The sequence below is a fragment of the Piliocolobus tephrosceles genome, chromosome 1, assembly GCF_002776525.5.
Source record: "Piliocolobus tephrosceles isolate RC106 chromosome 1, ASM277652v3, whole genome shotgun sequence".
Taxonomy (NCBI): Eukaryota; Metazoa; Chordata; class Mammalia; order Primates; family Cercopithecidae; genus Piliocolobus; species Piliocolobus tephrosceles.
The window spans coordinates 39,287,319-39,312,244 of record NC_045434.1 but is presented as its reverse complement, the minus strand read 5'-3'; the positions used below and the strand labels follow the sequence as shown (position 1 = coordinate 39,312,244).

The following is a 24,926-nucleotide window of genomic DNA, read 5'->3' as shown; positions in this document are numbered from 1 at the left end:
ACATTATATTCTACTTTCTCTATACTTTATGGTTTAGAGTTAAGGTGATCATGTGTTCTGGGTTTTGCCTGTGGTGGTCATGGTTTATAACTATTGTCTGCATGTAATTAACAGTAATGCAACCTTCACTCTCAAAATGAGCTGGCTTGGGTAGTAAATTACATGGTCATCTTTCTTTTCTTTTTCTTTTTTTAAAGATAGTGTATCACTCTGTCACCCGGGCTGGAGTACAGTGGTGTGATCACAGCTCACTGAAGTCTCAACCTCTGGGGTTCAGGTGATCATCCCACCTCAACTTCCCGAATAGCTGGGCACACGCCACCACACCTGGCCAATTTTTGTATTTTTGGAGAGATAGGGTTTTGCCATGTTGCCCAGGCTGGTCTTGAACTCCTGGGCTCAAGCAGTCTGTTTACCTCAGCCTCCCAAATGTTGAGACTACAGGTGTGAGCAACTGCGCCCGGCCATTCCTACTTTTCAAAATGAGTTTAAACTCAGGTTTCCAAACTTAAATCTCCTTGTGACTTAAAACTTAGTGTTGGGAGCCACCCAAAAACCTTTCTCTTAAGTCCCTGGCTCTTGCAAGTAAAGGTCTTGGCTTTTATGATACTGTTCTAGTATAGACATTAAAATATCTATTTTGAAAGACAAAGATATACAATGACTTTTTTATTCAGAGAAATGAAAACATTTCAAGAAAGTAAAAGTAAGCATTTGAATGTATCAACAGCCTGGCACCAGCAATCCATCGAATGACCCTGGCCAGTGCACGGTCCTGGTGGATAGTGGTGGACGTCAGATGCCCAGGTCATCCTGTCATCTAGAATTAAGAGTTGTTAACATTTTGTCCTTCTAGGGAATTTTAGAAAAGAAATAAAAGATTATTGCCAGCATCTTTTATAACCAGTAGAACACTTCTTTATTCTAGGTTGTATGTGCCCTTCCCCTGAGGACAGTTTATAGGAAACTATAGCTGTTATTTGATTAGAGGGGAGTGTGTTGAAGTTGAAATAACTTATAAAAAATATTTTTAAGTAAAAACGTTAACTGGATGCATAAGCTATCAATAAATGTGATTTCCTTTTCTAACTCGACATGGTAACCCTGCTCATCTTGTGTTGGTTGGAAGCACTGCTTGACAATATGTATGATATTGATTAACAAAAATGAAAAGGCATATTAATTTGTTAAATCACATGGCAGGAAAATTATGATCAATCTTAACTAAAACATAATTTGATAGGCAATATCTTTTAAAATAAAGTCTACATGGAAGAAAAACGTCAAAATGTAGCACCTCAAATGTTTTTTTTAAAAAAGGCTTGCAACCCCATCCAGGTAACAGAATGACACTGCTGACTACATTTCAGTAGGTAGTTTACTTTCAGATTTTTTTGGTAGTAGCAAAGGATGAGACATTCACATTCCCTCTAGCTCATCTTGTAACAAGTTTTGTGTTTCCTCAGGATGGTTGACTTGGATTAAGTTAGAGAACAAATAATTTGACCTAATTATTAAATAGCAACATAGCTCACCAATAGACCTAGGGAACAGACACCTGTGCCCCAAATATTACTACACCTTCCTAAATGTGGCTTTGTAATATCATTATGACTCTTTTTTATTTTATTTTATTTTATTATTATTATTATTTATTTTTTTTTTTTTAATGAGATGTACTTTTGCTCTTGTCACCCAGGCTGGAGTGTAGTAATGTGATCTCGGCTCACTGCAACCTCTGACTCCTGGGTTCAAGCGATTCTCCCAAGTAGCTGGAATTACAAGCATGCACCACCACACCCAACTAATTTTTTGTATTTAGTAGAGATGAGGTTGTATCAGGTTGGCCAGGCTGGTTTCGAACTCCTGACCTCAGATGGTCCACCTGCTTTTGCCTTCCCAGGTGCTGGGATTACAGGCGTGAGACACCGTGCCCGACCCCATGACTTGAATAAGAAGCATGGCTTGCCTCTGAGGACACTTGTGTGTCTAGGATAATAAAGTCCTTTTTTTTTTTTTTTTTTTGAGATAGAGTCTCACTCTGTTGCCCAGGCTGGAGTACAGTGGCGTGATCTCAGCTCACTGCAACCTCTGCCTCCCAGGTTTAAGTGATTCTCCTGCCTCTCTGCCAAGTAGCTGGAATTAGAGAAATGTGCCACCATGCCCAGCTAATTTTTTTTTTTATTTTTAGTAGAGATGGGGTTTCGCCATGTTGGCCAGGCTGGTCTCGAACTCCTGACCTCAGGTGATCCACCTGCCTCGGCCTCCCAAAGTGCTGGGATTACAGACGTGAGCCACTGCACCCAGATGAGAATGGGGTCTTCAAGAGGGTGTGGAGGAGCTGTGAGCTTGGACAATTAGGGGCACCCTTACACTATTACTTCCTTTCTTTCTTCTACAGTTCTTAAACTTAAGCTGCTTCCTATCTCTCTTCTTTTCTTCCTCCCACATCCACAGATGGGGTGGCTGCATTCCGTGCCTTCTTGAAGACGGAGTTCAGTGAGGAGAACCTGGAGTTCTGGTTGGCCTGTGAGGAGTTCAAGAAGACCAGGTCAACAGCAAAACTGGTCTCTAAGGCCCATAGGATCTTTGAGGAGTTTGTGGATGTGCAGGCTCCACGGGAGGTGTGTTGGCAGCGGCGACCATCCTGTCTGTCCATGGCTTCTGGCCTGCATTTCTCTCCTCAGAGAGGATCTGAGCCAGGCTTGATGAGGACTTTCTTATACAAAACTGAACCTCATCGCTCTGGTGGCCCTTGATGAAAAAAAAAAAAGGATCCTTTTTAAGAAACAGAAACCCAGGGCTTCCATCAGAGGAGCTCCATTAGGAGTGTTTTAGTTGTCTATCAGTTAAGCATGTGCTAGCAGGAACTGTGTTGCTACAGAGATTTTGCAAGAATAAATGCTACCCAGTCTATGTTCATTTTCCTGGTGGAAGGCAGCATAGCTTAATGAAATGTGGATCTGCTTTGAAATCTTGTTTCAATTTTAGCTCCACCACTTACTAGCTATGAGATCTTGGTCAAGTTACTAAACCTCTCTGGGTCTCAATTTCCCCAATGTAAAAGGGCACCTACCTTTCAGAGTATGAGAGATGAAGCACCTGTTCAGTATTTGCCACTGCTCATCAATGAGTAATTATAATTATTTATATTATTTAATTATAATGATCTATAGTAATAGGATGAATTTCTATTATATTGCTGTTCTGAGTTATAATACAGAATTTTACTTGGGAGGGGAGGGTTTACATGAAGAAAAATGGTTGCTACCAGTTTAAGTGCATTGCATTTTTAGATTCCTTCAATTATGCTTTGACTTGGGATGCAAGAAGTCTTTACCAGTTGTCTAGGATGCTACAGGCCCTTTATAATGCTGGTTGGAACAGAGATATACATTCTAACCAGGGCCTCCCTCCACAAGGCATTTGTTTCCTTAGTAGACAAGAAAAGACAGGAGAAAAAACTTACTTCAGGGGACTTGCATTAACAACTGGCTTGGATCTATCCCTTTGCCTGCCAGGGTGAAGGTCCCTGGATTAGGGATTCAAGTAATTTGGGATTTTGCCTTGGCTCTGTTGCTAACTTTCCATACCACTTTAAACAAGTTTTTAGTTTCTTCTTTTCAGTATTGTTGTCTATAAATTGGGACTGAGAATATCTAGTCTTCAGACCCTGCAGGATTCTTGCTGTGATCAAAAGGGATGACCTCCATGGAAGCAATTTGAAAAGCCAAAATCTCCTTAAACATGTAGACGCTGTCATTAATAATTATTGCATAGTTAGGGCCAGCTGCCAGAAACCTTGGCCCTTGAGGGCCTGTGACCTTGCTCTCTGTTTGTATCTCTAGGTAAACATTGACTTCCAGACCCGAGAAGCCACGAGGAAGAACATGCAGGAGCCGTCCCTGACTTGCTTTGACCAAGCCCAAGGAAAAGTACACAGCCTCATGGAGAAAGACTCTTACCCCAGGTTCCTGAGGTCCAAAATGTACTTAGATCTGCTGTCCCAAAGCCAGAGGAGGCTCAGTTAGACCTCAGAAGCGGACTCCTGGAAATCACCGGCTTTCCCCTCCCCTTGCTGCAAAGATCATATTCTAATGTGAAATGTCATAGGTGTTCAAAAGCAGTGGCATTGGGGGTGGGAGGCTGGGGGTGAGGAGGGAATGAAGGGCCTTTCCAAAGTATGACCCAGCTGCTGGAGCTTGGACTCTATTCCATTTACCCATGTTTGTGTTTTGGTTAGTGGTAGCGCCTTGCCGCTGTCACCCTTTTCTGGGTCAGCAACTTGCCCTTCATAATGCCTTGGGTCACCTCTGCTGAGAGGGCAGATTTGCTGTGCTAGGCTAATCTGTAAATAATGCAAATGCAATTCCCACCACCTCCACACCCTCCTCAGTTAGGATTCCTGACTCCACTTGTTGTAAATCCCTGGAAGGAGTAGCTGAAAGACTTGGGCTCCACTCTGTGATTTGTAGTGGCCAGCTCTGCTCACTGGGACCTCACAGCTTAGGAGAGAGGTTTCTGTGGAATTCCAGGTTTCTAGTGCTGTCATTGACAGGTGACCTCTCGGAGAAGGAGTGAAATCCATGGAGTTGTTTGTTTCTTCCATTTCCATTGGACCGGTGTGAAAAACTGATTACTTTCCATCTTGGCCTAGGAAATTCACAAGACTACCCTACCCTTACATTTCCAGAAAGAGTCTTGGGACATGTCCTTCATGACTTCTGAAGTGGAACTGCCATTAAGAAAGATACAGCTTACAAATCTTCCTCAATTCTATGAAGAACTTTTCCAGAAGTCAGGAGACGAGGGAATGTAGCACCAGTAGATTTCTATTCAAAGGGGTACCATATAACCTGTCTGTTGCTCTGTGTCTTCTCTGCCCTCACCTCTCTGCAGCATCATACATCACTGATCTCTTAGGATGACAACTTGGCAAAGGGAGGTGAATTCCTGTAGCATGGAGTGCTCCCATGGTGCCTAGTACTTTCCCTGTATCTCCACCTCCCCCCTTCCATGCCGGTCATGTAATTATGATGGGGGAGAACGGGAATTTAGGCTGAAACTCTTTCCAGCATACTTCCTGGGAACATGCTTTCTTAGAAAGATCTCTCTCTTGGATACCATGAAGCAGCTTCTTTCTTGATCTTTGACCTTTTGGAATTGAGCATGAAATAGGAGGTGTGGCTAAGAAGATCACTGTGAACATCTGGACGTGGAGAACCTTCCTAAAATGCTTTCATGATACCCTAGAGCTGCTCTTGGAAGTGTGTCAGGCAACTCTTCCTTGGAGGATGAGTGAACAGCCTGGAACCTACTCTAGCTACCCAGGAAAAAGCTGACTTTGGCACAAGAGTAGTGCCAAGGAGATGAACCTTTAGCAGAGAGACCAGAAAGTGAAAGAAGGGCATGCAAGAGGCTGGTTTCCAGATGGAGAGGATAACAGAGTGGAGTTACCGTTGGAATAATTCACGATCAATGGATTTGGATTCACTGCAGATCTACAAAACTTTCAGCTTGACTAAGTGGAACAGCACATGATTAGGTATAAGCTCTGTGCAGGCGATTGCAAACTGGGCTGAACCATTCTCGTTTTAAGGGGTGAGGGGCCTTTTAAGGTTATGCTGGTGGTGTTCTAGTGCTTGTGTTCCTCTCCGTTAACTTTGAGAATCTCTTCCTTTTCTAGCTATAGCTAGCCTAGGCCAGGAAGGCCCTTGAGTCCCACTAGTGCTAGGGCCCACTGCACTGCCACGGCACATTGTTATCTGTGAGTGAGGGTGGGCGTGACTGTGTGAACCTCAAGGGGAGAGAAGAATACATGTCTCCTAGCCCTCACACGGAAGAGACCTGTGGAATTTCGTGTTCGAGAACTCCAAAGCCTCAAATGGGTGATCCTAGTCAGATCAGGTAGTATCCTCTCAACCGTGGTTAAAAAAACAAATCATTCTTTCTTAGATAAAGCTGCCAGAATTAATTTAATGATTAAATTCTCTAACAGGGTATTTTAAACATTGTTTACATATGAAATGTGCATCTGCTGCCAACTCTACTGTCGAATATGAGGTGCATATAAATTGGAATTGCACAGAGTTATAGAAATGTGAAACATTCTAAAAGGGGCCTTTTTCACCACTTCCACTATCCCAAGGAGAAAAGCCTGAACAAGAGTGTCATGCTATGGCCTCATAGAGGGGCCTAGAGTTCTTGCCAACTATTGAGGAAACGAAGGCTGCAGATGGTGGTGTCATGGCGCCCTGGTGACTTCCTCCCACAATGGGGAGGTGTGAAAGACCCAGCTTGGGGATCCTGAATTTTGCAGCTAAGCAAGGGTATGTGGGCGTGTGTCCGTGTGTAGAGGAACGTGATAGCTAAATTTATGGTACTCCGGTGGAGCGTCTCTGTGTGTTTGTGTGTGTGTGACAATTGTGAGCATTAGACTAGTACAAGGCAGACATGATCTTCCCGTGGGGTAGAGCTTTCCTCATACCCTGTATGCCCTGCTTCCCACAAGAGGCGCAGCGCTCTCCACTCTGATGCCTAGTTTTAGGCACTCTGGTTGTGCCAACCCAGATTTTGGTCTGTGATAAAACAAAGAGAAATGTTTACAACATCTAGAGCAATATCCAAGCATACCTCATCCCTGAGCTTCCATGTTTCCCAGTCCTGCCCTCTCTCCCATTGCCTCTTCCACAAGCTCATGTCCTTGGGTATCACTTCCATTTATTTCCTGTCTTCCTTTGCTCCTCAAGCCAGGCCTGTGCTGTGGACTTGCTCTCTGGACTCAAGGCTTGCTGGGTCGTGGGCCTGTGCAGGCTCCAGGCAAGCCAGGGCAGGAGTCCAGGCAGAGCTGTGACTTCCAGAATTGCTCTCCATCCCTGAGTGACCTTGCCCCACTGGAGGGCTAACTTGTTTGGGGGCTGGTGTGAGATTCATCATTGCCCTTGGCAAACTAAATAGAATACTGTCAGTATCAACCATTCATGGCCTTGGGCACCTCTGGGGTGAGGAAGAATCCTCTGAGGCAGTCCTTCTCACTAAACTTGAGCATGCACAGGAATCACCTGGAAAGCCTGTGACAAGTGCTAATTCCCAGGTGCACACCCAGAGATGCCGATCTGATAGACCTGAGATGGGGCCCAGAAATCAATATATTTAATAAGTTCCTAGGTGGCTAGTGGCCTGTGGACTTGGAAAAAGGATGGTCTTAGACAGTGGCTCATGACCTTGGCTGCTCCTTAGAATCACCTAGGGAGTTTTTAAAACCCAGATGTCCATGTCCCACCCCAGAACAGCCAAATCAGAAGCTTTTGGTAGAGACCCAGGCATCAGTCATTTTTAAAGCTCCACAGGTGATTCCAATGTGCAGCTGAACTTAGGAAGCATTGGTCTCAGGAGTGAGGAGAAACACGGTGTAGGGGAGGGGAAAGGGCGGGGGGAACACAGCTGTGTGGACCAAGGGGGCTGGCACATTTCCAGATGCAAGCACGTAGATACTGAGGAACCTGGCCAGTCCTGGAACCTGACTCGGGATGCTGCCTCGATGCCCTCGGGGTCTGACTTGCTCTTTTGAGATAAAGGTAATTTGGCCCAAGCTGCGTGCATTGCTGGGCAGCGGCCTTGCCGAAGGTGGTAGCTGAAGGGATCCTTGATGGAAAGACGCTCTGCCATGCTTTCCGAGTCCTGTCTCCTCCAAGTTTGTCTCCTAGGCTGTTTCCCCTGTCTGTTTTCCTGCGCCCTTGTGTTTGGCCATTTTTGCATTAGGGTGTGTCTCTGTACCCAAGGCCACACGACAAGGTATTTGGAACCCCCACTCACGTGGTGAGTGAAGAGCGTCATGGTAATAATAATAGTAGTAACACAACTTCCAAATTTCTCAGTGGAGAGTGTCACGTCCTGGGGATATCAAGATCTGTGAGGCCTTTCCAAGCCCTCACCATTCCCTCTTTGGTCCCAGGTTGGGTGGGCAGCTGGGAAGGTCCTAGTTGATTTTAATCTCCGGTGCTCTCCCCAGAACTGCTACTCTGAATAAACCAAAGCTGTGAAAGAGCGTTCTGCGCAGGCTGCGGGCCCAGCCTCTGGGTGCAGGCCCTGGGCGCTTGAGCTGGGCAGCTCAGCTGGCTCTGCTGTGAGGGGAAGCTGTGAACTTAACTGTGCTGAGAGCTGGGGGAGGGTAGAATGGGGAAGACTGAAGAGGAAGGAGCGGGTGGGAGATCAGCCGCTAACATGGTGTCTGCTTCTCCATGGACCAGAGGAGAAGGGCTGAGTAGAAAATGCAGAGGCAGGATGGTCTCCCAGCAACAAGAGTGTCCGGAGTTCTCCTGACCCTGTCTGTGCCCAGTTCCACGGAAGGCAGAGGCATCACGGTTTTCCATCCCAGGCCGCCCTTCCAAGTGTCAGGCCTCTTTAAATCTGCATCCCTCCGGGTTAGAAGCAAGAGAGGTGGCAAAGTCTCCCTGGCACTGAGAGCCTGTTCTACCGTGCCACTCGGCATGAGATGGTGGAGGAAGAAGCCAAGAGCAGAGATGCCTTCCTGTTCCCGTGGCCTCTCAGGACTCCACAAGATGCTGTGGACCAAGATGGGAGATCTCAGGATGCGGCCACTGGCCTTCCTAGGTTGGGCTCTGGGTCCTTTTAATAAACTGTTCCTTTCCTGGTTCTTACTCCCTTTTGGTCCTTCCTCTCCCTTCCCTCTGCCAGGTATGGAAAAGGTGGCTGGGCTGGGTGTGCGCTCCAACCCCGGTAGCATTAGCTGAGTCACGCGGCGAGCACACAACAGATTTGTAGCAGCTCATCTGCCATATAAACCGCTTGGCTGATGGAGTCCTCATTGAGTTGTTTCATTACCATGTAAAGTGGAATCATGTCTTTCACCTTTACTATAAACAAGGCTGTGAGAACATAATAAACAGAACCTGAACAAGCTGCCCTCTGGTCTCTGCCCACATTTCTGCCCAGCTGACTCTTTATGAGGAAACTCTCCACATCACACATGGACTTGCTGGAGGGAGGGCACGTGGCCCTATCTGGCAGCAGCTGGCACAGGGCTGGCCATCAGGAGAAGCAGGGGTGTGGGTGGAAATGGATGGGCCTGGCTTGGGGATGAGCGTTGGGTGGAGAGTGACTTTGGGTTATGAAAGTTGCTTTGAAACTGTAAAGTGCTGTCCCAATTCGAGGTGGTGTTTTTATTACTACCACCTACTGCTTGAAAATGCAGAGAGGAAAAAAAGGGTGAGGATGGTTTGTGTATTTGTTCAGCTGGAGCAATCTGGAAATGCAGTGGGTTGATCTTGCTTAGGGCTGTACCTCACTTTATACAATCAACGTGTACCCGAAAAGTGTGTATTAGTCATCAGATCTTTAAGTGCCTCTGGTGATCAGGTCCTGTGGAGGGGAGGAAGGAGAATAAGGCACTGTGTCTGCTCACAAAAGCTCATTCTTCAAGTGGTGATAAGACAGAGATATGCAAAACCTTAACCATCCAAATAATTGAAAATGCTCTGGAAAAGGTCTGTCTTTAAAGGAAAGCTGATGCTTCTTCAAAGGTGAATCCTTTGGGTTAAAAGAAAAGTCCTTTTGTAAAGCAAATGATCACCCTCAATTCCAATTGGGCAAGGAGTAGTGGCAGGTTGGGCTGCTGCAGACAGGGGTCCACCACTGGGGAGGGGGTGTGGCTGGTTTCTGTCTTTCTGGCTTTGCTCTTCTACTCCTTCTACCCCTATTCCCACCTGGGGCTCCTGACCCCTGCAGGAGAGAGTGGAAGGGGAAGCATAACAGGCCAAGGATGAGGTGTGTGGGTGGGGGGGTCAGGCCTGATGTAGATGCCATCTGAGATAGGCTGTGGGCTCTCCAGCCTCGAAGGACTCTATGGAGGGGAAAGGGGAGTCCTTCCTGGTTCATTGGAGACCCTGTGTCTTGGGAATCTGCTCCCTGCAAGTCTCCTGATGAGGGCGAATGATTCCCTCTGGCGGGTGGACTGGTCCTTCCTGACAGTGCCCCAGCTTCTCTCTGCTGCTGTCCACTTGCCCACTTGGACAGGTCCTAGGTTGAACTCATGCTAGTCTCCTCTCCAGAGGCCCATAGCGGGCCCATTGGCACCACTTGGATCTTATTTTTCCCTAGAATTAGAAGAAAGCAGCTGCTCTTCTTGCTCTGCAGCCTGAGCCACCAGCCAGCCCGACACTCACATTTTTTATTTTCCAGGCTGGAATAGACACCAGTCTCCTGGGTCCTCAAGCATCAAGGGGGCACATGTCAGGCTCCAAGGACCCACAGAGCCCACACTCCCTTGGAATGAGGTGAGAGTAGGCCCCCTGCCCGTCCTTCCAGGGGGCTGGGGCTCACAGCACACAAACAGCTTTCTCCGAAAACCTTCACAAGTTCTCTCCAGCCCCTGATCTTTTGCTGAGGGACAGGTTCTCAGTGCCACTCACTGGTTCTCCACTCCCTCCCTGGAGTGTTGGCTTGGTCTGGAACCTACTTTGGTATCTGAGATCACTCTCCTAGACCTTGACAGAGGCTCTTACACATGTGAGACACTTAGCACTATGCCCGGCATCTCGCTAACATGCAGCACATGTAGAGAAACACAAGCCAAGTCCCTTCTGATCCTAGGATCTACAAACAAAGCCATGGAGAGAGAGAGACAGAAGAGGTCACTGAGATAACTCCCTCTGGAGGATGTGCTTCTTAGTCGGGGCCTGTCTTAGTCTGTTTGGACTGCTATAACAAAGTGCCATAGACTGGTGGTTTATAAACAACAGACATTGTTCCTCACAGTTCTGGAGCCCAGAAGTCTGAGATCAGAGTGCCAGCACGGTTGTGCTCTGGGGAGGGCTCTCTTCCAGGTTGTGGACTATCGATTTCTTGTTGTATCCCCACATGGTGGAAAGAATGCTACCTAGCTCTCTGGTTTCTTATAAAAGTCACTAATCCCATTCACAAGGGTTCCACCCTCATGGCCTAATCACCTCCCAGAGGCTCCACTTTTAAATACCATCCCATCAGGTTCATGGTTTCAGTATATAAGTTTTGGGGTCTGGGCACAAATATTCAGTCCATTTTAGAGTCTGTCCTAGTCCCCTATCCAGAAAGGAGAATAAAGCTGGAGGGAAAGGGTGGGGACACGCCTCCCCTGTTCTTGCCTCATTCCACAGCACAGAGGGACATCCCAGTCCACACCCCAGGTCACTGGCTGGATGCCCAGCCATGGAAACAGAAAAGCCACAAGCCTGACAGCCTTTGACTAGGGTTACGTGAGCACACTGTTCCTGATAATTTGGGCTATGATGCCAGATTGGGTTGGATCTCAGCTTTAACTCTTACACATTGTGTGATCCTAGGGAATTTACTTCCCTGTGCCTCAGTTTTCCCATTTGTGAAACTAAAATAACAACAGAGTCAACTGGTTGGGGTCATTATGAACATTAAGCAAGGAAGAACAAGGCACCTAGTAGGCACACAGTGTGTGCTAAGTGGCATCATTCTCTCATATTGGAATCACTAGGGAGTCAAGCCAGCACCTCATTCACAGCTCACTTACTTCTCAGATAAACGCAAAAGAAAACATTCAAAGCAAATCATATTACAGAATCAACATCACATCCCTTCCCTACTAAATTCTAAAATCCCTGAAGATAGAGAGACGGTAATTCCAGACCCAGACTCCCTGGGTCTCTTTTGTTTACTGCCCTAGTTCCCAAATATTTATTGGAAGAACATTACATCTACAAATGTTTTTTGAGCACTTTTTTTTTTTTTTTTGAGATGGGGTCTCGCTCTGTCCCCCAGGCTGGAGTGCAGTGGCGTCATCTCAGCTCACTGCAAGCTCCGCCTCCCAGGTTCACGCCATTCTCCTGCCTCAGACTCCCAAGTGGCTGGGACTACAGGTGCCCGCCACCACGCCCGGCTAATTTTTTTGTGTTTTTAGTAGAGATGGGGTTTCACCGTGTTAGCCAGAATAGTCTCGATCTCCTGACCTGGTGATCCGCCCGCTTCGGCCTCCCAAAGAGCTGGGATTCCAGGCGTGAGCCCCTGCGCCCAGCCCCATCTCTTATAGATTAGTCACTTGGGTAGATTGGGGGTGGAGGCAAGAAATCTAAAACCTGGACCCTCATAGAAGTTACTTGATTCTTAGAAAGACTTAATGCTTTATAAGCTTTGGCACTCACCGAATGCGTGGTATAGAAAGTAAATGGCTGCGTAATGAGAAGCTGCTATACTAACAGGAAACACTTAGGGGCCAGGTACTTTACCAGCAATTTAGATGGTTCATCTAGTTGGGTCCCTGCAATGGTTTATTATTACTATTATTATTTCAGAGACGGGTCTCATCTATCAGCTAGGCTGGAGTACAGTGGTGCTATCATAGCTCACTGCAGCCTCAACTCCTGGACTCAACAATCCTTCCACGTCTGCCTCATAAGTAGCTGGGATTGCAGGTGTGCATCACTACACCCAGCTAATTTAAAAAATTGTTTTGTAGAGACAGTTTCTCCCTATGTTGCCCAGGCTGGTCTTGAACTGGGCTCAAGCACTCCTTCCACCTCAGCCACCTGAGTAGCTGGAATTACAGGGATGAGCCACCAAGCCCAGCCCCTGCAACAATTATATGAGGCAATGTAAGAGTTTGCTCGGGCTACCAAAACAAAGTGTCACACACAGAGTGGCTTAAACAAGAGTTTTATTGTCTCACAGTTCTGGAAGCTAGAAGTGCAAGATTAAGGTGCTGACAGGGTTGGTTTCTTCCGAGGTCTCTCCTTTTGGCTTGTAGATGACTGCCTTCTTGCTGTGTCCTCGCAATCTTTCCTCTGTACCCTAACCCTTGGTGTCCCTTCCGCTTCTTGTAAGAACACCAGTCATATTAAAGTCGCATCCTAATGGCCTCATTTAACTTAATCACCTCGTACAAGCCCTCTCCCCAAATACAGTCATATTTTGAGGTACTAGGGTTAGGCTTCATCATAGGAATTTGGGGGACTCAGTTAAGCCCGTCACAGATAGACACTGTTATTAATCCCCACGTACAGTTGAGGAAACCGAAGCACAGAGAAGTACTTCAGTGATCTACCCAAGGCTGTACAGTGTGTACGTGGCAGAATCGGGATTTAAAACCCTCGATATAGAAGTCCAGAGCTGGTACTCTGAACCTCTACTGTACTGTGGACTAGATGTAAATATGGGGAAGGGGTGGGAGTGGGGCAGGTGCCTAGGTGCCAGGGGGCAAGGAAATGGGGGTGGCAGGGTGTTGTCAGGGGTGCTGGAGCTAAACTGCTCATAGGATGTCATGGATGAGTCCACACCAATGCTGGTCGGCTAGAGATGAAGGTAGGAGGAGAAATGGGAGGGTCAATTCTCTCTGTCTTTTGCTGGCTCAGAAATGTGAGCTCCCGGAGAAGCTGGAGGCCTGGTGGGAAATGTTGGTGGCTAACTTCCTTCCATTTCTTCCAAACATGCTGCAAAGCCTGCTGGAAATTGGACTAGCCAATTATCCGCCCAAGATATTCGTTTCCAGGCAGCGGGTACAGGTGCAGCCATGCGAGTTTGTCCCACATCCTCGGAGCATGTCATTCTTCCTGGGGAGGCAGAGTCCTGGCCATGCCCACAACTCTGAAGACAAGTGTTGCTCCATCCCCTGAATCTGCAAAAAAGAGAGCACACCAGTGGGGTGCAGGCTGCAGGCATGCCCTTCTCAAGGAGAGAGAAGTAGCCCCCATCTCCTCTCATACAAATTGTTTGGACGAAAGGAGGCAAGATGGTGCACTTCTGGGTTCTTCTTCACCACCAACTCTTCCCGCGCACGCGAAAATGCAGCCGGCGACCCGGGAAGGTGCAGACCAACTGGGCATGCGCCAGGTGATGTCAATCCGAAGAGACCAAGATTTACCTGGTGGCACCTGCGGAACGCCCCTGACACGCCCATGCCCCACCTATTGCCCTCCCACTCCTAGAAAAGCCGCTCTCCGCCATTGAGCCACGCGGACTTCCCAGCTTCCCAGTCCTGTCGGGATGTCGGAACTCCGTCCCAGAGCTTGGGGGAGGGGAACTCTGCCGGCCTTCTTTGCCGGAGGCCGACAGACTTCTTCTCCACACCTTAGGTTACTAAAATAAACTAGCAGTTTTGCGCCTGACCTTTGCCTACTTGCTGGTTCTTTTGTGCTCGCTCTGGTGGTCTTAGAAAAACAAGACACTAATACCAGCTCACAGGCACCACGAATGGCAGGGGGCTCTCCCCAGAGTCATGTGATGTAGGAATAGAGGTGAGATTTGGATGCAGACAGGCCTGAGTTCGAATCCTGATGCTGTTGCTTACTTGGTGTGTGTGAGATGCTGGGGATGGTACTTGGCCGCTCATCCTCTCAGTTTTCTTACTAGAAAAAGGAGGATCACAAAATCCACATTTCCAGGCAGGTTGCTGCAAGGATGAGAGATGATGTGCAAAGCATCTGGAGCAGGACCTGGTATTGAGTAGGTGCTCAAAAATTAGAAGCTGTGAGTATTGGAGATATCCTGGCTTGTAGACATCTTGGCACTGGGTCTGTAAATCTTTATTTTATTTATTTATTTTTTATGAGACAGAGTCTCGCTCTGTCACCAGGCTGGAGTACAGTAGCATGATCTCGGCTCACTGCAACCTCTGCCTCCCAGGTTCAAGCGATTCTCCTGCCTCTGTCCCCCTGAGGAGCTGGGACTACAGATGCGCACCACCACACCCAGCTAATTTTTGTATTTTTAGTAGAGACAGGGTTTCACCATGTTGGCAGGATGGTCTCAATCTCTTGACCTTGTGATCTGCCTGCCTCTCCCTTCCAAAGTGCTGGGATTACAGGTGTGAGCTACCACACCCGGCTGGTCTCTAAATCTTGTCTGGGGGACAGAGCATGTTGTGGAGCAGTCAGCAGCAGACAGTCAATGGAGTTGGGTTGAATATAAGTGTACTTGCAGAAAAGGAGGCCTTCTGTCAGATAGAAACAAAACAAAATGCCTTTCATTCAGAATTGTGCTCTGCCCCAACTAGGGTATTAGCAGCCCTCCTTAGGTGCCCTATGAGCTAAATATAACAGGGATGATGCACTGCTCACACAGGCTTTTCCCTGCAACCCCCAAAATGCAAGCAGATTAACTGGATATTTGAGTTGGCAGAGTTAAAAAAAAAAAAAACCGTAAAATCCCTGAGCCAAATCAACTGATCCCGTACTTTCAACATGTTGTTATCTCATTTATCCTGGGAGGACCAGAATTGTACTTTTGCCTTGACTTTTGGGAAACACTGGAAACATAACTGATGTGGATGTTCTCATTCAAGGTATAGAGTTTGTAAGCGGCTCTGGAATAGGTTAAAATGGAACACACCTTGATGACAGAATAGCTGTGTGTAGGTTTGTTGGGGGGTTTTTGTATTTATTTATTTATTTAATTTTGAGACAAAGTCTTGCTCTGTCACCCAGGCTAGAGTGCAGTGGCACGATCTCGGCTCACTGCAACCTCCGTCTCTTGGGTTCAAGCAATTCTCCTGCCTCAGCCTCCTGAGTAGCTGGGATTACAGGCATGCGCCACCACATCTCAAACTCCTGACCTTGTGATCCACCCGCCTCGGCCTTCCAAAGTGCTGGGATTACAGGAGTGAGCCAATGTGCCCAGCCAGTTTGCTGGATATTAAGGGAAATGGTTTTAATCATATGTTCTAAAAATGAAATTGTCAGGATTTTCCAGTAGGTGCTTTATTAGGTCAGTTTTTACCAATAAACAAGGTTGATTGAAACCTGCAACTCCTCAGAGCCTAGATCGGCAGCATCTCCCAGGAAACAGCGAGGAGAGGGTGAGGAGCTGGGAAGGGGTTGTGGGACCGTGTATATCATAATCACATCCAAATCACAGCAGCCTAGGAGACAGTGGCATGCTGGGTCAGGGCAAGCTTCCTCTCCCGTCTCCCTGCAACATGGGGAGAAGGAGAGTTGGCTTCTGGGGAACGAATATAGAGCAAGTGCTCATAAGTAGTCTTGGCCCTCATTTTGGCCATGGCCTGGTTGAAATGAGGCAGGCCCAGTGAGGACTGATCCAAGACCAGAGGGAAAATAGGCTTGCGTTCTGGACTCAGGGGCTGCAGCTGCTGTGATAAAGTGACTTGCAGAAGAGGAGGGGAGCTATGGCACCCTCACTCATCCTGCTGGCCAATGGCCCTTTGCAGGTGACTCTGTGGAGAGACTTGTTTCAGCCAAGAGGACACATCCTCATGCAAAGGGGCAGCATCTGGGCCTGCTCTGCAGTCATGGAGACAAACTTGCTCTGTCGAGGGAGCAGCTGCTGGCCACCTGCTCACCAGCCCAGGCTAAGCCCTTTTCTGAGCAGGAGTATAGGAGCCTGATCCCTAGAATACAGGGCTGGAGGTACAGTGTTGAGACAGCATGGTGTGTTTTTGCTAGCCTGGGCCATCAGTTTCCCAAGGTGGCCCGGGTGCCCGCCCCACCTAAGGTCCCATACACAGGGAGCCCTCAGCATGCTGAGGTTCCATGCATAGGGACCCCTTAGTTGTCCTTGCTTGCTGACCTTTTTGTCTCAGTAACACCTAGACCTGCTCCCACTTCCTTGCACCAGAGGCAGCAACTGTTGCAGAGCTGGGCCAGCCAGCGGGAGGCTGGGCAGAGGTTAGTGAGGCCAGGCCACTTTGGAGGAATTCCGGGGTTTCAACCTACTCTCCTTTCTCCTCCACAAGGACACATGCAGCCTACCCTGCAGGACCGATCAGAGCCAACAGTTGCCACACTGCCTCTCTAATGTTTCTTCTCTCCCTTTTTACCCAGACTATAAACTCTCAGAGGACAAGACTCAAATCTGATACTTCCTGGCCGGGACACTTACAGGAGGCATGATTAACACCTACATGCTCTGCGATGCATCAGGGTAACACGGGGCTGTCCTTCTGTGCGAAGATGATATCCTGACCCTCTATATGTAGGGCTTCAATATTAGGTCATTTTTCCAGCTATGATCCACACTCTCTCCTTATCTCCCTTAAAATCTTCGGTAAATTCCCAGAAGAAGAAGGCCAGGCTGAGGCAAGATCTGTGGCCTTGAGAAAGAGTGAGACTCCTGTCCCTGAGCCTGAAGGGACTCCGAAGAGGGGTTTTATAGGCCCCGCCATGACGCAAATAGACACAGCTCGGTGAACCCTGTAAGCCTGAGGGCAGCGGACAGCTGGTGTGCCAAGGGCATATTTGCCTGGTAATTTTAATTTTTATTTGAATGCCCATCTGCCCCATCGCTGACATCATAGTGCAGCTGCAGGTCTTGTTTTTCCTTCCTGTTTCATGCGCCTGCGGCATGGCCTTGCACTCAGGGATAATTAAATGGCTCTGTGGGTGGCCTCACCCTGGTTAGTGGATGTATGGGTTGGGGTTGGGGGCAGCCCAGGCTAGAGGGCCAGAGGTCTCCAACAAGGGAGCCTCAGGCTTTGTGTCAGTGTACTGTGGGGGAGGGTGGGGCCCGGCTGGGGCAGAGCCTGGGAATACCTTATTTGATGGGAGGGAGTAAGTGTCTTGGGAACAGGCTCATCCTGAAGCCCGGAAAGATTTGCCCCTTCTGTAACAAAACCCTCAGTCCTGGAGATCAAAGGGTTCTTGTTCAGAACCAGGGCCAGAGGTTTCCTAACTTCTGGGGCTTCCCAGCATAGGCCGAGGCACATGAAAACAGGTATACAAGTGCCCAGAACCTTCAGTAAATAGAAAATCTTGTCTCAAGCTTGTATAGTTTGTAAATGGTCACTGTGATTCCCCCTATATCCCCCATCTCCAGTGTTTTCCTCAACTTCTGTTCTTTAGAGCAATCCTGGATTCAAATCCTGATTCTGGTTATTTACTAGCCATATTATTTTGAACAGTCTCATTAACTTCTCTTAGCCTCAGTTTCCTCATCTGTAAAATGGACCCAGCAACTCCACTCCTAAATATGTAAATCTCAGAAACATTTTTTATGTGAACACCAGAAAACATGTACAAGAATGCTCTTAGCAGCACTGTTAGCAATAGCAAAAGACTGGAAACCATACAAAGGGCTCTCATGAGAAGAATGAGAAGGATAAAGTGTGGTACATGTGCACAGTGGAATATCATAAAGCTGTGAAAAATGAATGAACTCTAGGGACACTATAGTAACCATATAGATGAACTTTAGCAAAATAATATTGGAAAAAGGCAAGTTATTTTATTATAATTTAAATATAATCAAAATAAGCAATATATTTTAAGGTTTCCATATATATGGAATAAATCTAAAAGAGAGCAAGGAAACGATTGGGGATGGGGTTGGCTTGGGTAAGGGAAGGGAGGGAAAGAAGCAGATGAATAGATGTAAGTTACCATCAGTGTAATTCCTGGGTTGGGTATAGGTTCAAGGCTATTCACCAAATCACTAAAATAAATGATTGAAAGAGAGAACAAATAAATATTGAAGACCCAAGCATGCACCAATAAGTATAGCATGAAATGAATCAAGGATTATAAAGATTAATTCAATTTTGTGCACTAAAGTCTATTAACAAATATGATTGCAGGGACTGTGAGATGGCATTAAATGAGATAATGTACATCATGACCTACTAATGTACTGGCTGTCATCCAGTAGGTGTTCTAAAATAAAGTTAATCTCTCTACTCTCCTAGCCAAGCAGGGACCTTATCATGCTTCTTATAATTCAGGATTCTTAGTGCTTTGATTCTTTAGGGCTGAATCCTAAATCGCCCACTAACTTCCTTCCATTTCTTGCCTCCCTTCCTCTACCCTCCTGCTCCACCCCAGAGCAAATAAATCTTCTCTGTCCTATGTTAAGAGTTGTGGGAACAGGATATATGAGAAGGCTCTTTGAGACTATTCAGTGCCCCCAATACACTCTTGTTTTCCTGTGTGCCCTGCATGCCATCAGTGGATGAAAGAAGAAGACACAACTCTTGAGCCTAGGTGGCTTCCAGTCCTTTGTGAGGCTCACTCACAGATGGAAAGGACACATGGCCATACTCTTGGTGTTCGGAGGGGAGAGAGACTCTGTGATCTGTAATATTCTAGGAGGATACTGGAGAAGGTGGCCTGAGGTTGCACCTGAAATGACATCTGTGGGCTTAATGGAAAGTACCTTGGACTTGAACTTGGAGCTGCAAAATCTTGTAAAATCTTGAGATTCTCATTCACTGGCTGTAGGTGGGCAAATTGATTAGCCTCACTGAGCCCTGCTTTGCTCATCTGTGTAATGCAACTTGGAATGCTTAGAATGTAAACTAAACCCACACACTCACAACCAACACAATACTGGGCACAGAGCGGACATTCCAAAAACATTTGCTGAATCTGAACCCCATATCCTCTCCAGAGCCCTAGTTTCCCTCTGGGAGATTGGCTGCTACACTCACTCCAACTGGAGTGGAAATGGCTTTATCTAGATTTGGCAGGAAAGTGTTACTTTGAGTTTCAATGCTGGCAAATTGGTAGGACAGATAGGTGACATTTTTCATGGGGCTGGAAGCAGTTTTCTGATTCCCATCCATGCCTCCTGAGCCCCATAGCTATTGAAGCAGAATGCCAGGAAAAGATGTGACAAGTCACACACACAGGTGCCTCTTTTCTCAACCGTGTGCCACATGGAACCAAGGGAATGGGACAATCAGAGCAGTCCCAGGAGGGAAAAGAGATCACTGAACAGCAATTCTGGAGAGCCCTGATGGTGAGGGAAGCTGGGGGAGAGGACTGATTAGGGGCACTGGTGATTTTATAAACCATAGGCCTTTTAAAGATTGTTAGGCTTGGCTGGAGAAAGTTACCTCTTTTTACCAAAAATGTGACTTAGCCCAGCCCAGTAGCATGATTCGGTCTGTGAGACAGACAGAAAGCCTGGAGTGAACGCTGCCATTTATTTTCAAAACAGAGATATACTGAACACCCACTATGTGCTGGCCATGGTGCTAAGCTTTTTATATACTTAAAAATCTTCACAGTATCTAACCATTGAATGTCTCCAAATATTCATTTTTCTAGGTAAGAAACAGACTTGCCACAGTTTCTTAGGTCAGATGGGGTTACCCAGAGATAAACAGTGAAAATGTGGGTGCAGAAACCAGGAGTGGGGGTGGAGGTGACTGATGGTGGTGGGCGTTGCCCGCTGCCACAGACAGGAAGTGAGGGCATCCTGTATCTTAGGTCACCCCTGCCTGTCTAACTCAGAGGTGGGGGTGGTGTCTGCGGATTCTGACCAGAGCACAGCTATGAGACTTTGGAGGGGAAGGTGGCTCTGGAGGTCCCCAGCTCAGTTAGAAATATCCCTGCTATTCATTACTGACCTTTCCACAGAGCCAATCCTGCCATACTACATGGTAAATGGAGGATGACTAACGTGTGCCCATCACAACAGCCACATTTGCATTTAGCTGAGACAAAAACCTCAGTTACAGCAAGCTGGGAAGAATACTTGGTGAGATTTTGAGCATCAGTCAGAATTTGGGAGAGAAGGGAGAGTTTAATCAAAAGGCCCTTTGGGTGCCCTGCTCACCATGCAAGAGGAGCTGAATTTTGTCCTAGTTGAAAATGCAGCCTGCCTTCTCCTCTCCCCTACCCTCCCGTATATTTGAAACTCTGGGATGTTTGCTTGTCTTTGTGTCTTTGTGAGTAGGGATGATATTTGGGAGCTCTTTTTTGAGATAAAGTATATGAAAGTGTTTTATAAATAGTAAAAGGTTACGTAAGAGCAAGGCGATGCTTTCATTACTGCTTCGTATGGAGCCGGCTGCAGGAGAAGGCCTCTGATCTCACTCCCAATAGGAGCCTTTCTCCATTCACTGGAGCCCGACCCAGATTGGACACTCAGGAATATATCTTATGTAAGATTTGGCTAAACTGAACAGAGCCCGTCTTTCCAGTCCACATTTGGGTTGATTTATTTCAATTAAAAGCTTCTATTAAGTGTTCACAATGTGCGCAGGCACTGTATATAGCTAAAGATACAAAGGAGAATAATATATGCATGATTCCTACCTTCAAGGAATTTACAGTTCAGTGGAGAGACTTTTAAAAAGGTGGAAATCTTTTTGTTAAAGAAAACTTTAGTTAAAACTCCAATACCTAAAATGAAAAGGGAGCTGCTTTGATTAAAGTGGAGGTAGAAGAAGGGAGAGGCAGAGAAGGTAGGGGAGGAGGAGGGAGGCCAGAGTGCTGTTGGCTGGACCTCACCATCGCCCCCATGGGCCCTTCATGGGTTTCTCAGAGGCCATGCCAGTTCAAGCAGCAACAATGTCCATAAGGCTTCTAGAGGAAAACAGGAGAATATTGTAATGGCTTGAGGAGAGGCAAAAATTTATTGGGATGTAAAGAGCTCTAAGCATAAAAGGAAAAAAAACTGATAAATTTGCCGGGTGCAGTGGCTCACGCCTGTAATCCCAGCACTTTGGGAGTCTGAGGCAGGTGGATCACCTGAGGTCAGGAGTTCAAGACTAGCCTGGCCAACATGGTGAAACCCCATCTCCACTAAAAATACAAAAATTAGCCAGGTGTGGTGGTGGGCTCCTGTAATCCCAGTTACTTGGGAAGCTGAGGCAGGAGAATTGCTTGAACCCGGGAGGTGGAGGTTGCAGTGAGCCAAGATTGCGCCACTGCACTCCAGCCTGGGTGACAGAGTGAGACTCCATCAAAAACAAAAACAAACAAACAAAAACTGATAAATTATACTAAATCAAAAATGCAAATTTCCACTTATCATGTAATACTGTTGAAATGAATAGGGAAGCCAGACTGGGAGAAGATATTTGTAATACATATATCTGACAATAGACTTGTGTCAAGAATATGTAAAGAATTCCTTCAACTCAATATAAAACAAACAAAATACAATTTTCAAATTAATCAAAAGACTTGAACAGACACTTTACAAAATAATATACATGGACGCCAATAAACCAAATCAAAACCTGGTGAACACCATCACTGGTTAGAAGAATGCAAATCAGATAATTTGCCAACAGTTTGCTTTGTAAACAGTGGTGCCAGAATTGGAAACAGCCTGTGCCCTTCTCTGTTCCATGGATCTCCAAGTACATTTTCCTATTTTAGTTATACAATGTTTTTCATATCCCTTCTCTGCCTCCAAATTATTTTTATCTACAGCACTAAAGCCATGAGGAGACAGCTAGATTTCCATACATGCCAATGGTTATGTAATTCTTCACTTGCAGCCCTGGAGGCCTCTTTTCTAAGTTCACAAATGACATATTAATATTTCTCTTTGCTAGGGAGCAATCTCCCAGTGAGCTGCAGTTACCGCCCTCTGTAAACATGAAACGCACATTACTATTAGTGTATTACCATAATGGTTTTCTCCTGCCCATAAACAGATGCACATGTGAAATATAAATGACAACCAAAAGGAGTGCTAAGAGCCCCTGCTCAGAGCTGTAAGAGGGTCTTCCAGGGACTAGGGACCATTAGGAAAAATAATGCCAAAACCCACAGTGAAGTTCCACTATGTATCCACTAGAATGTGTAAAATGAAAATCCAGATAACAGAAAGGGATTGGTAAGGCTGTAGCATGACTGCAATTCTTATACAGTGCTGGTATAAATGTAAAATGGTACAAAGCACTTTAGAAGGCAGCTTGATAGCATCTTATAAAGCTAAATATATGCCTTCCGTATGGCCCAGCTACTCCACTCACAGATCTAAAAACGTATGTCCACAATAAGACATATCTGCAAATGTTCATCACAGCTTTATTCACAATAGGCAAAAACTTGAAACAACCCAAACAAGCAAGACAATGAATAAGAAATTGTGGTGTGGTCATACTGTGGAATTCTACTCAGCAATGGAAAAAGACGCACTACTGATAAATGCACCAACTCAGGTGAATCTCAAAAACATGTAGTGTGCAAGAAGCCAGATGCAGAAAGGTTCACAGCAAAATTGAGCAGAAGGGACAGAGATTCCCATAGATTTCTGGCCCCTATACATGCACAGCCTTCCTCATTATCAGTATCTGTATCAAATTTGATACATTCTGTATCAAAGTCTAGAGCAGGCAAACTAATCTATGTTTTAAAAAAATCAGAAAAGTAGATGCCTGGTTGGGGACAGGGTGGCAGTGGGAAATTGGAAGAGGGTACAAGGGAGCTATCTGGGGTGATGGGAACGTTCCATGTATCAATTTTGAGGTGGGTTATATGAATGAATGCATTTGTCAGAACTTCTTGAATTAAAACTGCTAAGATCCCAGCATTTTGCTTTCTGTAAATTATATCTCAATATGAAATGTTAGGCAATGACATTCTGCAAAATAAAACTATAGATAGTAAAAAGATCAGTGATTGCCAGAGGCTTTGGAGAGTGGAATAGGCAGAGTTCAGAGGATTTTTAGGGAAGAGAGATTACTCTGTGTGATACTGTGATGTGGATGCATGTCATTATACATTGTCCAAACTTGTAGAACGCAGGGCACCAAGAGTGAACTCTAATATAAACTATGGACTCTGGGTGATAAGGATGTGCCAATACAGCTTCTTCCATTAAAACAAATGTACCCCTCTGGTGGGGGATACTGATAATAAGGAAGGCTGTGCATGTTTAGGGGCAAAAAATCTATGGGAATCTCTGTCTCTTCTGCTCAATTTTGCTGTGAACCTAAAACTGCTCTAAAAAATAAAGTCAAATTTTAAAACATATTAGGCAAATAAATCACTAGTTTCTTATTGAAAGAAGGCAGAGTTGAGTCCTTTCTGTACCCTTCTTTCTTAAAAATAACAGGCAAACAATTAGAATAAGAAACAGCAAAATCAACTTTAGCTCAGTGAAACTAGATAACATCTGTAACCCACATGAAGACAGACAGCAGAGGGAGGAATGACAAATGACTCACCAGAGAGGATGGAAGCCAAACCTGAGCCCAAAGGGTGAGCAGGGAAGGGAGGGGTGGGGGTTAACTGAAAAGGGGCAAGTTCTTTGCCTCAAGAGTCCCTGAAAGGCTCAGGTACTGGAGGAATCAGCAGGAAGGTGGGCAAGAGGGATGCTGATGGAAGCACGACTGTTTCAGAGCCTATTGAGAAGTGTTCACTTTACCCTTCCCTCCACTTCCCTAAGATACCATCTGTATGAACCCACAGATTCCTTCTCCTTCTCCTTTTCCTTTTCTGTAAACCTGAACTCTTCTAAAGGCTTTAGGTCTGGGAAATCCAAAGCCAGGAAAATCTGCAGGCTACTTTTGCTTTTCTACTGTGTACACACCTTGCCTGACAAAATCAGGTGCAGAATCAGCTATTTGCTTGAATGAAAGGAAATAGGAAATTTTAGGTAGAAAACACACACACACACACACACACATTAATATTGCCAAATATCATCTAGCTACTTACACATAAATACTTTATGGCTTGTGCATTATCCATTTTTTAGTATTATACCTTATGCAGTATTTCCACCTTAAATAAATCTGGGGGGTAGAGCAGACACAATTATTCCCTACCATAGTGCAGATAAGGGGAATTGAGGCACAGAAAGGTTATATGACTTGTCCAAGGTCAAACAACATGTTGCTCTCTAACCAGAACAACAGTCCTGGACTCTGGGCTCCAAGATCAGTATTTCAGCATTCAGTGATGAGTGCTTATTGCTCTTCAAAAATATGACCAGACAGACAGAAAAAAAGAGGGAATATACTATATGATGCCATTTATATACAACTCTAAAAAATGCAAACTAATCCATAGTGACAGAAAGCAGATCAGTTGTTGCCTGGGGCTAGGAGGGTGGGGAGGAGGGGAGCAGGGATTACACAGAGGCATGAGAGACCTTCGGGGTAGTGGATGTGCCCACTCTTTTGATTGTGATGATTTCACTAGGTGTTTGCCTATGTCAAAACTTGTCAAGTTGTCCATTTCAACCATGTTTCCTGTATGTTGATTATCCCT

General features: G+C 46.1%; 1 protein-coding gene across 3 annotated transcripts in view; it reads left to right on the top strand.

Annotated features, from left to right (window-relative positions):
- RGS8 (regulator of G protein signaling 8) overlaps positions 1-8,924 on the top strand; it is a 48,133-nt gene extending 39,209 nt beyond the window's left edge. For 2 of the 3 annotated variants that reach the window (XM_023203380.2, XM_031934179.1), the window contains 2 exons: positions 2,458-2,624; positions 3,849-8,924. In XM_023203380.2, coding sequence (XP_023059148.1) covers positions 2,458-2,624; positions 3,849-4,031 — 350 coding nt within the window. In that variant the 3' untranslated portion in view covers positions 4,032-8,924. The remainder of the gene's footprint in view (positions 1-2,457; positions 2,625-3,848) is intronic. The other variant, XM_023203381.2, reaches the window with a different exon arrangement.
- Positions 8,925-24,926: the final 16,002 nt, after the last annotated feature.